Source organism: Aspergillus pseudotamarii, assembly GCF_009193445.1.
Source record: "Aspergillus pseudotamarii strain CBS 117625 unplaced genomic scaffold BDV38scaffold_68, whole genome shotgun sequence".
NCBI lineage: Eukaryota > Fungi > Ascomycota > Eurotiomycetes > Eurotiales > Aspergillaceae > Aspergillus > Aspergillus pseudotamarii.
Genome location: NW_022475082.1, coordinates 122,908 through 139,086, shown reverse-complemented (window position 1 = coordinate 139,086; position 16,179 = coordinate 122,908). Strand labels below are relative to the sequence as shown.

The 16,179-nt window shown below is 48.2% G+C and overlaps 7 protein-coding genes across 7 annotated transcripts; 3 read left to right on the top strand and 4 right to left on the bottom strand.

The window, feature by feature from the left end:
• Positions 1-650: 650 nt before the first annotated feature.
• On the top strand, positions 651-2,014 carry BDV38DRAFT_187233 (TFIIH/NER complex subunit TFB4). The gene is made up of 2 exons (XM_032052192.1): positions 651-800; positions 878-2,014. The coding sequence occupies exons 1-2, from the start codon at positions 755-757 to the stop codon at positions 1,960-1,962; spliced, it is 1,131 nt and encodes a 376-aa protein (XP_031909405.1). The 5' UTR covers positions 651-754; the 3' UTR covers positions 1,963-2,014.
• A 534-nt stretch (positions 2,015-2,548) lies between these two features.
• Positions 2,549-4,265, bottom strand: BDV38DRAFT_286930 (threonine aspartase 1; the record flags this gene model as incomplete). Its single annotated transcript, XM_032060775.1, has 5 exons — positions 2,549-2,659; positions 2,713-2,822; positions 2,883-3,815; positions 3,884-4,083; positions 4,162-4,265. 5 exons carry the CDS (start codon positions 4,263-4,265, stop codon positions 2,549-2,551), a joined length of 1,458 nt encoding a protein of 485 aa, XP_031909404.1.
• Positions 4,266-5,238: 973 nt separating this feature from the next.
• Positions 5,239-7,535, top strand: BDV38DRAFT_258594 (actin-related protein 3). Its single transcript, XM_032055746.1, has 4 exons — positions 5,239-5,476; positions 5,549-5,571; positions 5,657-6,000; positions 6,090-7,535. The coding sequence occupies exons 1-4, from the start codon at positions 5,442-5,444 to the stop codon at positions 6,987-6,989; spliced, it is 1,302 nt and encodes a 433-aa protein (XP_031909403.1). The 5' UTR covers positions 5,239-5,441; the 3' UTR covers positions 6,990-7,535.
• Positions 7,536-7,932: 397 nt separating this feature from the next.
• Positions 7,933-9,799, bottom strand: BDV38DRAFT_258591 (tRNA (uracil(54)-C(5))-methyltransferase). Its single transcript, XM_032055745.1, has one exon. It carries the CDS (start codon positions 9,740-9,742, stop codon positions 8,009-8,011), a length of 1,734 nt encoding a protein of 577 aa, XP_031909402.1. The 5' UTR covers positions 9,743-9,799; the 3' UTR covers positions 7,933-8,008.
• A 249-nt stretch (positions 9,800-10,048) lies between these two features.
• On the top strand, positions 10,049-11,870 carry BDV38DRAFT_296136 (mitochondrial 37S ribosomal protein uS5m; the record flags this gene model as incomplete). The annotated part of the gene is made up of 2 exons (XM_032062866.1): positions 10,049-11,072; positions 11,126-11,870. 2 exons carry the CDS (start codon positions 10,049-10,051, stop codon positions 11,341-11,343), a joined length of 1,242 nt encoding a protein of 413 aa, XP_031909401.1. The 3' UTR covers positions 11,344-11,870.
• BDV38DRAFT_258588 (DASH complex subunit DAD3 family protein) lies at positions 11,612-12,666 on the bottom strand. Its single transcript, XM_032055744.1, has 2 exons — positions 12,238-12,666; positions 11,612-12,060 (listed from the first exon to the last, which is right to left on the bottom strand). The coding sequence occupies exons 1-2, from the start codon at positions 12,373-12,375 to the stop codon at positions 11,803-11,805; spliced, it is 396 nt and encodes a 131-aa protein (XP_031909400.1). The 5' UTR covers positions 12,376-12,666; the 3' UTR covers positions 11,612-11,802.
• Positions 12,667-13,575: 909 nt separating this feature from the next.
• Positions 13,576-15,502, bottom strand: BDV38DRAFT_286925 (Alpha/Beta hydrolase protein; the record flags this gene model as incomplete). The annotated part of the gene is made up of 6 exons (XM_032060774.1): positions 13,576-13,745; positions 13,817-14,177; positions 14,236-14,277; positions 14,332-14,734; positions 14,793-15,015; positions 15,073-15,502. The coding sequence occupies 6 exons, from the start codon at positions 15,500-15,502 to the stop codon at positions 13,576-13,578; spliced, it is 1,629 nt and encodes a 542-aa protein (XP_031909399.1).
• Between the last annotated feature and the right edge of the window lie 677 nt (positions 15,503-16,179).

Here is a 16,179-nt window from a genome sequence, read left to right as displayed (position 1 = left end):
CACGCCGAAGGCATGGTTTTTATACCATATTAGTGAAATATAGATGTTTAGTGTTGATTTTGCAATACGTGCTTGAGCCATACTTGGTCACTCTTGGGTGTTTTTACGGGAAAGATTACCCAACATAATATATTTAGAAAATTTGCTGCCTTCTAATCACAGATCTTCAACACAAAGACAGGAAATAAACTGCTTTGGACAACTAGCGACAGCTTATCCTATATTCACCTGCCGCTACCAGCCGTAGACATACCATTCTTTTTATATCAGGCGCAGGAGATCCAATCCTGTTAGATGAATACCAACAGTAGCGTTCTTAAATGTGGTACTCGATATACTAAAGTATATGAAATGAGCATGCGCCCTAGCTCAAGGTCACGTGTACGGCAATCATCGGCATGACCCAAGATAGAGCTAGAGCTTTGATAACGCTACCGCTCCCAAGCCCATATCTTTCTCTCCCCAAGTCGACCAACGGAGAACAACTACCCAACTTCTCCCGGTGTCAAGTATCAGTTCGAACCAACCGATACTGCCTGGGCTGAGACGGGTGGTTGGGATCGGAACCAACTAAACCATCAGTCTTTCAAACGCCGACACCATCTCAAGTCTAATGATGTTATGACTTGACTGGTTTTTTTTTTAAACACCTGGCTCGAGCTTCTCTTCCACTTTCGCATATTTTCTTTTAATATCAGGTTATGTTCTTTTCATCTCTTACGAATTCATATAAATCACTGGAAAAGACCATATCATGAACGCCGTGGATGCGACAGAGCACTATGAGACGAGTGCACGCGGTAAGATCCATCTCATGCTATACAATAGTTATAGCTCTGCAAGAGACGACCCCAGCTCATATATCATGACCTTAAAGATCCTGCGCCCGCCCTCTTAACCGTCGTCCTCGACACGAACCCCCACGCATGGGCCCTCCTCGAAGATTCCCTCCCGCTCTCCAAGGCGATCGCAAACATCCTAGTCTTCCTCAATGCCCACCTAGCCTGTAACTACGCAAATGAGGTGGCTGTAGTAGCCTCCCACAGCCAAAAGGCGGCGTGGTTGTATCCCCGCGAAAACCCAGCCACGAAGACGGCTCAAGATGCCGACGGCGACGTCTCGATGAACGGGTCGTCGACCGATAATAATACCACCCAAGGACCAGGGCAGGTGAACAAGTACCGACCGTTCCGGATCGTGGAGGAGCAAGTTACGCACAATCTACGAGAACTGATGGCGTCGACTAGCGGGCCGGACGTGAAAGCTAGCAACTCGACGATGATGGCAGGGGCGCTTACGCTGGCTCTTAGTCATATTAACCGGCGGAGTATCGCGTGGGCTGAGGCCCATGGGGCTGATACGGCGGCTGAGGCGTCAGGTGGTGGCCCATCTAACGGTGGACATACTTCGGGGACGGACACTACGGAAGGGTTGCAATCGCGGATCTTGATCATATCCGTCAGTGGTGCCAGTGATTCTGCGCATCAGTATATCCCGATTATGAATAGTATTTTTGCCTGCCAGCGGCTTCATATTCCGATTGATGTGTGCAAACTGAGTGGCGATGCGGTGTTTCTGCAACAGGCTTCGGATGCTACTAAGGGTGTCTATATGTCGTTGACTGAGCCTCGAGGGCTATTGCAGTATCTAATGATGGCTTTTCTGCCAGACCAGCGGTCGAGAAGACATCTGGTTCTTCCGACGCGGGTCGATGTTGATTTCCGCGCGGCCTGCTTCTGTCACCGACGGGTTGTCGATATTGGTTTCGTCTGTTCTATCTGTCTGAGCATTTTCTGCGAGCCTCTGGAGAACGGCAACTGCCTGACCTGTGGCACAAACCTTGAAATGGGTGATTACGGGGCAAAGCCAGCCGTGGTCGCCCGAAAGAGGAAGAAAAAGAAGCGCGCGAACGGTCCGTCGGGCACAGCTACACCTACGCCTACGCCTACACCAGGACCCTGACAACCTCCTCCTTGCCAAACAATGTTTTCTGTTTCATGGCGGAGGGCGTGTGACAGACGTTAGGAGTAAGGTAACGTGTCTGCTACCTTTGGTCTCAAGCGATTTTAGCAGGTCGCGTTACAAATAACATATCCAGCTTCTATTTGGTATCCTATTACAGATACGTGTAGGAGGCAGTCACAAACTCCGGTCGACACACTCTGACATTCCACAAATGCCCTTCTCGAGAGTAAGACATTTTGAAAGAGATCCCCCGCTGCACAGGCAAACAGAGTGGGATCTATAGTCTTGAGGATTCTGGTCAACATCGCATCTCAGTTTCCTGCCTACATCGCTTGATTGATCGCCGAAGGAATGTGGAAGACAACAACACTATCCAACGTTAGGCAGACAGCAATTGGTCACCTGCACTTGGGTTGAAAAGTCAAGTTTGACTTGTATAATACACAAAATACATGAAAACATAGATAATAAGAGGACTTACTGTTGTGAATGGCTATGTTGTAGTACTGGGTACCTTGTACCTAACGACTTATGAGCTCAGTCGGGGTATACTTTGTAATTCTCACCATGAGGTGCTTTGAGCCTACCTCTGGGATCGGTAGGCGCGGCCACCTTGTGCGATACTCCCATTTCCATTGCTGCGTGACATTACAGACACCGGCTTCTTGTCCTCGCTGCTCATTGAAGCAAGTGCCTGAGTTGAAAGCGTTTAGTATAAGAGCTGAGCGATAAACCAGCGCTACCTACGAAAGAGTCTGTGTTATGGCCAAAACATAGGTACACTCCGTCGACTGTTCTCTTGACCGCCATTATTCCAATGGCACCCCGACAGTGGCTGTCTTTGACTCCTGGGTGGCCTAAGCAAGAGGGAGTTAGCCTTCTATATATAGACGGTGGATGCAAGGCCCATCCGTTACCCATGAATTCGGACGCTATCATTCCCCTGAGCGCTTCATCCTCCGTGACTTCCTCAAATGAACCATCTTCGCACTTCCGTTGGTTGTAATAAATGCGTGAGGCACAGGTGCCAGCAGCCATACTTGTGGCAATGTGTTCGCCGGTTCCCGAAGTGACCGTAGCAACGCATGTTTGGTCAGGATCGTTGGGGTCTACTGGGATAACAGCAGTGCCGATGCCCACGAGCGCTGCAGGGCCAATCCGGCCACTATGTTTCATCCCAATGCCACCGGAGGATGATCCTGCCGCGATATTACCATGTGAATCGACTGCTATAGCACCAACAGTATCGCTAATTTGATCCATATTTGCGTAGTGGATATCCATGGCAACAGAAGGGGGCGTCGCCTCGACGTCCATATTGGGTCCAAGAAAACGAGATGCTTCCAATGACGCACTGCCTGGAGCGGGGTTGGATTTTCGAGTCTGAGACATGATACCGTCCATATAGCCAGTGTCTCTTGCTCGTGGTGGTAGCATGAGAGTATTGCTAGAACCGACTGGTGAAGAGTTACCGGAATCCCTAAGGCGTGTATCACCTAGGCTGGAGCTAAGCGACGAGGCAGGCCGTATGTTGCTTGGTGAAGAAAGTAAGTGTGTCGGATTGACACTCACTGGTCGACGGATGAACGCCTTATGACGCTCATATCTAGCTGGGAACTGTTGCGCCTCTTTCAATTCGGCCGCTTCCAAGTCCTGTTGCCAGCGCAGCCAACGCCCCTTTGCTTCTTCGGATATCAAACCGTCATGGGGCATCACAACTAGGCCTTGTTCATACGCAAAGCTTGTCGCGCCCTGTCCCACAAGGAAGTTGGGAGGCACTCTTTGCAAAGTTAACGGCCTTGTTGATGCCTCAAGGACGACCCGAGCCAATGAGATTGGATTCTTGACTTCTATAACTATATGTCAGTTTACTTCAACGCTAGCTAGTGCGAAGCAAGGTCTTCTCGCAAGTACGTACGAGAAACAGCGCCAGCCGCACCACTTCGGCCCAGATGGTTCACGATAGTAGCGTCGCATTCAACAGCGCCATCGATGGTTAGGTTGCTGCCGTAACCTGCATTTGTAATTTCGGAATCTTCCAGGAGCATAATGGCGATTTCCACGGCATCCACAGCTGATCCACCATTTTTGAGCATATGAATTGCCACCTTCGCCGCGCTACTGGGGGTTAGACATGCCAGCGTATTGCACGATCAGAAAGGGAGCTGATGTCGCCAGTGGGGGTCAACAACTCACTTCTCACACGTTTCTAGATGCAATTTTTCGTTGTGCGGACTATGAAACCCAGCTCCTGCATGGACAAAAATGGCAGAGACATTGTCTCTCCGTGGACGGCTCATTGTGTCTTTGAGTTGGCTTGTCGACGAGAGTGGAAAGTCGGCGCGTAGCTTTGCAGCCGGTTGTTGCGGAAATAAAAAAGGTGGAAGACTCCACACAGTTTGGGAGCAACTCAAGACCAAAGCTCGTAGCGGAGACTGGTGATTCAGCATCCAATTTACCAGAGTGTAGAGAACACACACCGTGGAAACATCACTTCAGCTGGGGTGGCTCTCCTTTGAACAGCAGAACCAGTGCCAGTAGGTATAGTTCCACGATGGTCAGTTGTTAGGGAATTGCTTTTATTTCAGTGTTTAGATGAAAATGCAGATAAGGAGGACAGGGTTTTGGCAAGAATGATCAACCGATCGATGAAAACAAGGTGTGTCGAGTTGAGTGAAGGTGTTAGGAAATATTGGGGACAAATGAAGTGTTAAGACTAAAGGTATGGGGATATCTATGAACAAACTTTTAAAGAAGGGTACTAGTAAGCACTAGGAATACCTGGAAGGGTATTTTTTTTAAAAAAAGAAAAAAAAAAGAGAAGGTCTTTGAAGCAATGAATGTGTAGGATTGTAGGTACAGGAAGACAACACAAAATATAGACGGAGGAGTGAATGCCACTGTTTTGAATGGTTCGCAGTTCCTTCCGAAAGATCAGTCATTCAGACTGAGAGGCAGTTGCCTCTTGTGAGTGATCTATAGATGTCATAACTTACAAACAAGAAGGCCCTAAGGATACAAAGAGAGAAATCATAAGAACTATTTCCAGAAGAAAAGAGACAAATATGTATAGAGAATATCCTATAGTAGTTCGAAATAGTAGTTCAAAAGTAGATTTATATGCGGGCGGCACATGACTGGGACTTGGCATCGATGTCATCAACCTCAGGTATCCAAAGTTACCGTACGGAAAAGTTACCTACCTAAAACAATGGGCATACGTATGTGACTTAAGGTACGGACGGTACACTTACAACTACTACTAACTACTTGCCCGCCTCTCCGTCCTTTCCTCCCCTCCTCCGCTATTGGAACGACTCTCTCCCTATTCCAGTACCCACTATACTTCCTCTTCCATTTTATTATCTGCTTCCTTGTTTCCCAATTATTCCCCAACCCGACCGGTAGCAGGTTATTCTAATCACGACTTGGGAGAAAGGGGGAACTGTGGACGTGTGTGTTCCAGCTCATCCGTCATGGCGTCCCAAACCCCAGCCGTTGTCATGGACAAGTATGTTGTTTTACACCGTCAGATCCCGCCCACAGGCGATGAAGATAACTAACTCTAGATGCTATTGTGTAGCGGTACTGGATACTCTAAGTTAGGTAGGTTGAACTATCCCAGTCCCTATCGCTCAAGAGCCACCCAACCCCGAGCTTCAGGCTGAGCTCTAGGCTGACGAATAACCAGGTTTTGCCGGTAACGACTCGCCTTCATTTGTCTTCCCTACCGCAATTGCTACCAAATCTGGTGCTGGAAGCACCAAGCCTCCTGTTGCGAACAAACCCGGGTTCTTGTCTGCAGGTGGTGGGGCAAGCTCACACTTGTCTTCGAAGCGTGGGACAGAAGACCTGGATTTCTTCATCGGCGATGAAGCTCTAGCTGCTGCCAATGGTCCCGGATATGGAATCAATTACCCCATCCGACATGGTCAGATTGAGAATTGGGATCACATGGAACGGTTCTGGTCGAACTCGATCTTCAAGTACCTGCGCGTCGAGCCGGAGGACCACTACTTTTTACTCACTGAACCTGTAAGCTTGTTCTTGGATTCAATCGCTTCTCCGTGGTTGCCGTTTGCCATGTAGGAAACGACATTTGCTGATATGTCCCGGTTGCACAGCCCCTGAACCCTCCCGAGAACCGTGAGAACACTGCGGAGATCATGTTCGAGTCGTTCAACTGCGCTGGTCTTTACATTGCGGTTCAAGCCGTGCTTGCCCTCGCTGCCTCGTGGACTTCTTCTAAAGTGACCGATCGATCCCTTACAGGAACCGTTATTGACTCGGGTGATGGTGTTACCCATGTCATTCCCGTTGCGGAAGGCTACGTCATCGGATCCTCTATCAAAAGCATACCCATTGCCGGTCGAGACATCACGTATTTCGTACAAAGTTTGCTTCGTGACCGAGGCGAGCCCGATAGCAGCTTAAAGACTGCCGAGAAGGTCAAGGAGGAATATTGTTACGTGTGTCCGGACATTGTCAAGGAATTTGCCCGCTATGATCGCGAGCCGGATCGACTTCTCAAGCATACCGTCACCTCGCCCAACGGCCGGTCCGTGAACATCGATGTCGGATATGAGCGTTTCCTTGCTCCCGAGATCTTCTTCAACCCTGAAATCTACTCTTCCGACTTTCTGACTCCCCTGCCCAATGTCGTCGACGGTGTCATCCAGTCCTCTCCTATCGATGTTCGGAGAGGCCTTTATAAGAACATTGTCTTGTCCGGAGGATCTACGCTATACAAAGACTTTGGTCGGCGTTTGCAGCGTGATATCAGGCACCTGGTCGATGCTCGCATTCGCGCGTCCGAAGCTCGCAGTGGTGGCGCCAGGAGTGGTGGTTTGGATGTGGCCGTTGTGACGCACAAGAGGCAGAGACATGGTCCATGGTTTGGAGGTAGCTTGTTGGGTCAGACCCCGGAGTTCCGCAGCTACTGCCACACCAAGGCAGAGTACGATGAGATAGGCCCCAGCATTGTCCGGAGGTTTGCCCTTCTCGGAGGGCCGGGCAGCTCGTAAATAGAGGAGATTAGTTGTCAGTGTGTCCATTAGCTCTTTGTCAATAGTTTTCTTTTCTTTTACGATGTTCCACAGCCCATCTCAATCTGACGCTGCGCGTTTTCATGTAGCTGGATAGACCAGAGGGCAAAGTCCCGACCTGATGCTCACCCCCAATGTATATACATATACACCTGACCCTCATGAGGGAGCCTTTTTTCTGGATACTCACGTATGAATAAAAGTGAAAACGTCCAACGTCTACCACTGCCTGGTACCTCCTCCCACGACGACCTAGCTTCAACATTTCGCCATCGCCAAAGTCAAGAACAGTGGGCTGTAAAGAGAGCAATGTAAAGAGCATTTAAGCATTGGAAAAATTCACCGCAACGAACTTAACGTTATCTGCCTATCTATACCGACAATCCGCAGAATACTACCGACAGCCCATTTACATCACCCGGTACATACCCCGTAAGTTAAGCTGTTACAGTAAATGGGCTGTTCGTACTTAGTAATATCTCTTCACATGCGTGTATTAGATGAGGTCTCACACTGAAATGAAACAGAAAAATCCCCCAGGTGTTTAAGAGAGTCTTGGCGAAGAGTGCTAGTGGACGCGAGATGGAATCTATTACCTTAGATCATTCCAAGTGTATGCATATATATGTATGCATGTGATCCTCAAGCTATACTTAACCAGCTGAATTCGTGGCCAAGGGATATGAAGCTTTAGTAGCGATGATGTATTTATGATTTGCCGTAGAAGATGCTCAGGTATTATTCACTATATACATACTCACCCCATGTCCAATCCTGTCCAGTGGGGCAGAGCCAAAGACTGAATCATATTTTAGAAAAGAAAAAGACAAAAAAAATATTTTCTGTTTCATGAAATGCTCATTGATGTACAATAGAGAATCGTCAATTAAAGTCTATGCTCTGTATGTTCTTTTATGTCGTAGCCAACGCCGGTTGAAGTCCAACAATACCACTCAAGGATGTTAAATATATGCCTTGTGTGCCATCGCATTCATTTTTCAGAATGTAGTCTTGTTTAAAATTGCCACACCTTCAACGTGGCCTGTTTGAGGGAAGAAATCGAAGCCTCTGATACTCTCAATCTCAAAACGAATATTCTTTTCCTTGTCACCCTGGACCATAACCGCCACATCCCGCGCCTGAGTATGCACATTACAACTCACATAGACGACGCGGCGAGGCCCAAAAGTCAGAAGCTGGCGGAGGAAGTCATCGCTGCAGCCCTTGCGGGGTGGGTCAATGACGAGGAGTGTCTGGTCGGGAGGATAGGGTACGTCTTTGAAAAGCGTGGCGGCATCTGCCGCAGCAAAACCAGTGTTGGGAAGGGAGTTGGCGCGTGCATTCTCTCGTGCGGAGACAATGGAATCTCCAGACACGTCCACACCAAGGCTGGACTTGAAGAGCGGCGAGAGGGTGATTGTGAAAAGACCGGACCCGGAATAGGCATCTAGAAGATACTTGATCGGTTTGGAGTCTTGCTGGGTGTGTTTTGGTAGCGCAAGTTCGCGGATGTATTCTGTGAAACCGGAGAGAATGGAATTGTTGTTTTGGAAGAAAGCGCCGGCTCTGTTGCTGAAGAAGTAATCATCGATATATTCGACCGATGTACCATTGGGATCCGTCACACACCGTTTCTCTTCGGTGTACTTCTCTCGTTCGATTTGAATCACATCTCCTGAGTCCTCGCCCACTTCAACCTCACGGTCCTTGACCGCTGAACCAGGGTCCATATTATCTTTAGGACGTCGCGCAGTAGATTCACGCAGCAAAATAGTTGCGCCTTTAGTGTATTTTCCAATGTTTTCTGCAACCCTCTTTCTCTCGGTTTTAAGGCCCTTTCGCACAATATCGGTACCCAGAGGACAATCTTCAATATCCAGATCCCGGCGCTGGTTCTTCATAGTAAATCCGATGGGTGGTACTTCTGTATGGGGTTGCCTCGAGGCTTTACTCCTCCTATTTCCGCCGGGACCCGCAAAATGTGGCGTCAACTTTGTGCGATAACCGTACTGCAAAGGGGAGGGGAAGGTGTCGTCGATGGCCGGAATTAACTCCGGAATCAAGCCGGAGAAGTTGGCATAAGCCTTTTCCACAATGCGCTTCTTATGAGCCAGCTGATCTTCATAGGACATCATCTGTAGCTGGCAACCGGAGCACTTGCCAAAGTATTGGCACCCTATCCCGGCATCATTTCGTTGAGGGCCTGGCTCAATTACTTTCAGGAAATCCGTCAAACTGTACGACAAGTTAGGAAAATGCCGTACGATCTTCACTAATGCCTTATCGCCGGGCACGGTAAACGGAACGACGTAGACATGATTCGCATCCTCGGACAACGCAAGGCCATCGCCGGTTGACGATATCTCAGCGACCTTAACTTCGATCTCGGTAAAAGTCTCCGGTAGAGAAGAAGCCGGTGGTGGTGTGGAAGCATCTTCTACACCAATCTCGCTCTCCGGCTTGTGCTTCCGAAGAAGGTTGTCGATATCGGCTTGAAGGACTTCATCAAACCCACTGCTCTTTTCTCGGTCAACTTTGGTCTTCTTGCGCCGCTTCGCATTCGTATCTGGACTCTTGGGAGAGTTTTGCATTATGGTCGAGGAGAACGGCGCAATGGGGTATGGATGGCGGGACAAAAGAGACTTGGAAAGGACGAGATGTCCAGTCCGCAAAGAAAGAATTGAAGAGTAGTGTTTTCGCGATAGGGAGAGACCCGCCCTGAAAGCGAACATATATGATAGACCAAGTCCGAAAAAATCTAAAGCGCAGAGGAATTGTTGCGAAAGAAGAACGAGAAAGAGAAAATTAGCTTAATTTCTGGAGGGACAAGATGAGTGACCAAAAAAAGGTGGGCGGCAATTGGTCGAACCGTTCCGCTGAGAATTTCGCTGGCTTTTAGTCCTTCAGTTCTTCAACCATCCAAACCTCCGTCCACCCTTAGCACCGCGGTTGATCCCACTTCCCCCCCAATCCCTTTCACCTTTCCGGAAATAGCTCTCCAGTGGCCTCTGCTGGCCAGAGAGCTCCTATCCTTCAACATGAGCTTCGCACGGCCGGCAAGATGTGTGTTTTGCAGCTTTACTCGAGGTGTCTCCGCGGGCACGCGAGTGCCTAGTCGCCAATTCCACCCTTCCCCGACACAGTTCACGAACCGTAAACCAAAATTCCCCAACTTCAAGGCCCGAGATGAGAAGACTTTGGAAGAGATTACGCGGGATATGAAGCCCAAGCACTTTAAGCCGTACACGGAGGAGGAAAAGGCAGCCCTGAAGGAAGAATACACTCCTGAGCAGCTGGCCGCAATTGAAGCCGGTGAGGCGGCAATCGACCCCAAAGACATGGCAGAACAGTTTGCTATTCGCCGGGACCCGATGAAGCTTCATTACCTTGATGATTTCTCCACCATTGAGCCCGGCGTGGACAAGCATGTCCGGGCGCCCAAGTCCAATTCCGACTATAACGCGACCTTGAAAAGCGATGATGATTTCGTCGAAGACTTCGCCCGCTTCTTCCAAGAAATGCCGGAGGACGCTACTGCGGCAGACTGGGTGCGGTTCGCTGAGACCATGCGAGTCACCCTGGGCAAGGAGGAGAATGAATTGAACCCTCACAGTGCCCTTGTGCCGGATTTGTTCAGCCCGGGGCAGTCTCTGACGGAGGAAGACAAACCTGTCAAGCCCTTTGAGATGCAATCGTCCACAAGGTTTGGAGAGAGTGAGGAAATAACTGAGGCGTTGAAAAGGCTTCTCCAGTCGACAGGCTATACTCAAGCCTTTGTCAAGGGTCTGGCGACCAAGACCCTTGTTTCGCACTCAGTCGTTAACCAGACTCGTCTGGGTAAGGTTCGTCGGATGTACTGCCTTTCCATCGCCGGCAACGGCAATGGTCTCTTGGGAATTGGAGAAGCCAAGTCCGAGGAGTCTGCCGATGCCATCACACAATCCAAATACCGAGCCATCAGAAACATGCAACCAATCCCGCGGTACGAGGGCCGCACTATCTTTGGTGATGTTGAAGGCAAGGTTGGAGCAGTCGAGTTGAAGTTAATGACCCGTCCGCCAGGTATGCAAACGCTTAATCATGGGCTAGTGGTTCTAGCTACTAACAATGCATAGGATTCGGACTCCGTTGTCAGCATTTGATCTTCGAGATGTGCCGCGCTGCCGGTATCCATGACCTTGCCGCTCGTGTCGGTCGCTCAAGAAACCCTATGAACACCGTTAAGGCAGCTTACGACGCTCTTATGAGTCAACGCAACCCAGAGGATATTGCCCGTGCTCGTGGCAAGAAGATGGTCGATGTCCGTAAGGTCTACTACTCGGGAAGATATTAATCGGCGTCTTCAGCATGATGTTACGTTCTTCCTAGTGGGACATTTCTTTCCGGGTCTTAAATGATTTCAAATAGTCTGGATAACCTTCTTTTCGTTATCTTGACGTCTCGGCAGTCATCATTTCGCATAGAATAGACTGTACGAATATGGGCATCGTTTGCGGCATGTAATGCACGCTTTCTTTGCGTTATGGCGATGTATATAATCCTTTTTTCTCCTTTTGTTCTCTTTGTACCCTGACATGTATTTGTATCTGCAAGACTAGTGTCATAGTATTTCATATCAATCCAGTTCCTGGTTCCATAATCAATCAACCCACAAAGCCCAACACCACGCCAACCAAAACCCACATACCAAAACAAAGGGGGTATACCCATGGCCCACACCTATATATGCAAGAGAAAAGAAACAAAAAAGAAGCCCCTCGTACGATAATCACAGAAGCAAAGGTAACCAATATCAAGCAAATCGCCCCTCAAAGCTCATATCCTCATCCTGATAATCATACCCCTGATCATGATACTGCATCTGATCACCCTGCTGCTCCATCTGTTGCTGCTCCTCATTCTCGTTGAAGATCTGTTGCTGGAGCACAATGCTGTACACACTAGCCTTCAATAGTGTGCAGACCGTCGCCGTCTTCCGTTCAAGAAGTCTAAGGCCGTCCAGAGTAAGGGATGAGGGATCGCCGGAGAGGTCAGCGAGCTTTTCAGATAGCTGTGGGTAAGTCACATCAGTGTCAGTATAAGTTCGGTTATACTATCCTTAGGAGAACGGGCGTGGGATGGTGCGGCGATGATATAATGGTGATAGGATGCGCGGGGTATAGCGAACACGACATATATAGATAGATGATGTTCAAAAGATTGAGAGGTCAACGTGTGCACTTCATACCTTATTTACATTGCCCAGTAATCTAGAGTATTCATCTAGAACTTCTTGTTCTAGATCAGAGACCATCGGATTTGAGGCGCGGAGGAGAGGGTTCTCGGATTCTTGGGCCGGGGAGCCATCGGACATTGGAGTAGACATGGTGACTGGAAAATGGGTTTTATGAAGAGACCCCTTCGAAGTATAATAGAATGGTATATAACGGAATATATTCCTTCTTAAAGGGTTCTCAGTTACGGTACGTAGATCGATTGGTGGGGTGGTGGTGTAGCGACGCCTAATTTATTTGTTTGGGTTGCGGCGTGTTTTAGTTATTATCTATCGATAATAACTTCCGTACATCCTAGGACCGGAGGGCTGAGCCTGATTAAGTAGGCGGCGGCCACTGTACCATGCGGCAGAATAATTGTACACTTTCTCAGTTTCTTGATCGAAAAGTGTATATTTAGGTGGACGTCACAACGCAGTCAATATCGAACTTGAACTGATAGTAATGCGTTCTAAAAGAAATGCCTAATTTATATAGAATTTTAAAAATCCCCTAGATTCAAAGAGACTCCTATCCGTGGAGATAGAAGTGGTCTACGAACCCAATAAAATGCCTCCTTGCCGACCCCGAGGTTGATGAGGTCCAACTAGCGCCAATCTTTTTATAAAGAGACCGCCTTCCTCACTAGACCTAGGCTCATATCACATGAACGGGCTATTTCCCAATACAGTCTAGTCTGACATCGTATCGAAATAAACACAATTGATATATACGTTAAGAAGTACATACTACGTCTCCCTTGAAAACACAAGTCTGCGGCAACAATCACAGGCCTTATATCTCAACTTTTGGCAATATCTCATGACTTTATGTGTCGTAAAAGCCTTGCTAACTTGGATTGAGGAATCATCCTCGGCGTGGCCGTTTCCTAGCTATGTCTGCTGCCGATAATTTTCTAATTGTTTATCCCACAGATATTGTATCTTTTTCTGATAGCAAAACTTATTATATAGAGCTATACTACAAGTCATATAATTTTCCCATTATTTATTCACGAGCCCGGTGGTCGGTTTCTGTCCACATCTTACATTTTAGCCAATGTCGTCTTGATCCAGCCAACAGTGATTACCAACTCAACCCCTTAGGTTAACGCCTCTAGATATTTCTGGAACAAAGCAGAACTTTATCACATGAGCTATGAATTCTTAAGCACATCTCTAACCGACTATAGTTCCATCCCAAGCGAGAGAAGAGCTATCCGCAGAAGCCCCGGGAATTCTGCTCAACATGTACCCCTACTAGCTATGTCCACGTCATATACCCCCCGGTCGATTTAAAGCCCTCGATAACTACTAGCCCGAAGTTGACGAAGCAAGAGGAGGCAAAGTAGTCGTATGAGTAGTCTCAGCAGTGCCATTCGTCGCATAATCACTACCAGGAGAGACCCCAACCTCCCCTGTAGCAATGTCAAACCCATTAATAGTCCTATTAAAGATCTGCAGCGCAGCAGCCGGTTGGAAGTCTAGCCCACCCCCAAATTAGCATTCCCAAACATAATCGAACAGAAAAACAAAAAGATAAGTAAACTCATACAAGGAACTTCATGTCCAGCCTCCCAAACACGGGTAAAGCTCAGCTTTCCATACTGCCGAGTTTCGCCGTATGCCGTTCCATCTACGACGAGGTTAGTGTATCCTGCGTTGTTGAACGCTTCTTGTCCCGACCATTTGGCAACCTTGGAGATTGCCTCCCCGCCGAGCCAGTTGCAGATGTAGTCAGCGTCGCCGTAGACTAGGGAGACTTGGATGTCTAGTTCCAGGAGCTTTTCTAGATCGGGGAGATATGGCGCTGCGAAGTCGCCGGACAGACTGAAAGCTGTGTAGATTAGATTGCTTGAGGTGTAGTTTAGATCTACTCCAAGGGCGTTTTGAACGGGACCGGTATTGAGGTAGTCCTATGTTATATATCAGCTGGCAATCAAAGTTGGGAATGGATGGTATGTAAACACCTACACGCCAGTAACTTGGGGGAACGTCTTGTCCCGTGGGCTTACGCTGTTTGTTGTCTGATCAGCTAACAATGTGTGATATGATTAACATCAAACGTACAATATCATAGGTTCCTCGATCACCGAAGCGATAGTACAGGCCTTCCACGGTGGTCTGGCAGATATATTGAGCGGCCGCGCACGCTGACCGACGGACAATGGAATTCTCCCGCTTCATCCAGTTACAGTAGTCAAGCTGATCTTGACACCCGTCTGGCATGTTGAGACTGAAGGCACCGTGGTCATAGACTGTGTCGTTGATAAGCTGTACCCCGTATGTGTTCTTCTTTGTGAACTCGAGAAGATACTTCGTCTGCGTCGGCTCATCAATGATGCCGTTTATGATTCCAAGAGACTTGAAGTTCAATTTACGACCCTTTGAGCCATCTTCAGGGAGCTTCTCGTTCTGCTCGTAGAAGTAAGTGGAGAAACTGGGACCCCAGTGGCCACCAAATGATTCGGTCCTAGTTATCAAGTCAGCTGTATGGGTTCAGGACAGCATTCACTCGGGGTTTCAGATACCAGAGATTAAAATCCGTCGACTCAACATCTGCATCTAGATTTGGAAGCGCGCTATAAAACCCTTGAAGCAGCTCCCACGCAGACTCAGCCGCTAACCGGCTTGTGTCGAGTGCAGTGACATTGATGACAGACCACCGCCCTTCTTCCGTCTTATTAGTGGTCGACTCGACCGTCAAATAAGTAGGATCTAAAGACCCAACCTCCTTCGTACTGTAGGAGAATCCTAAAAACCCTTATCAGCATAGTTCAGTCCATCCAATACCAAGGTTAAACTACATACCCGTCCCCACGGGCTGAGAAAGAAACAATAGATTGGAAACCTCCGTCCAGGAATGATCACGAAGAACCGTCGTCATATTCTCCGCAACAGTACAAGGGCCCAATTCCTCAAATAGGCCAATAAGCGAATCACTTCCCGGTCCTCCATTAAGCCAAAGCGTAACCGGATCATGCTTGGGGTCGCGCTTTGATTCAAAGAACCAGAAAAACACATGGATGTCCGGTGTTATATCAATGTAGCCGCTGTACGATTTGACTCCTGGGGTGGTTTCGCAGATGCCTTCTTCGCCGGGCTCCTTGTACCGAATTGTGCTACCGTTTGGGCTGGTGATGGTTCTGACACCGGTCGGTTCTTTGGGCGCATCTCGTGGATTGACTGCGAGGATTGTTGTTATTGCAGTTGCTAGTAGGAGACTGAGTTGCATTCGCATTGTAGATCTCTGAGTAGAGTGGACCTATAAGTGGCTTACGGATGTATTTCGTGTTTTAGGTAGAAATGGAATGGTTTACTTTGCTGGTTGAGTTAGCTTTCCTAGCTGCTTTTTTTATCTATCACTAACTTTGTACAATATTCTCCCTCGTTGACTGCATCCGAAGGACGGGATCAGGTCCCGAGGATTTAATATATTAATTCACTCGCTATTAGCTGTTAGGGCTTATCTACCGAGCTGACATGGTACAGTTACATTGATTGATATCACGCGGTCTGGTCTCAGGCTATGACTATCCCGAAGGATTATTGGATGAACTGTTATGCTATCAGCCGGGATGCTTCATTCCTGTGCGGAGTAATTAATTAATTTATGATAAAGCGCGATTTTAATGTGTAGATCTCCTCACTTCGGTAAAATCTCCTGAGACATGGATAATCAAGTCCCACGAGTGTGGTTTGCCGGTTCAATAGATAATACTTGGGTTGAAATATGGTTGGTCATTATTAGTGCGACTAGAGTCTGAGGGACATATTGGAAAACTGAATACGGACTGACCCCAACATCGTAGATGTGAGAGGACATAAAGTTGTCTCAGTGCTGGCTGGGTTATCGAGTTATCCTTGGGCAATGTCGGAGAGGATTTGTTGACGACCAAGTGACTGGCGATGCGCTTG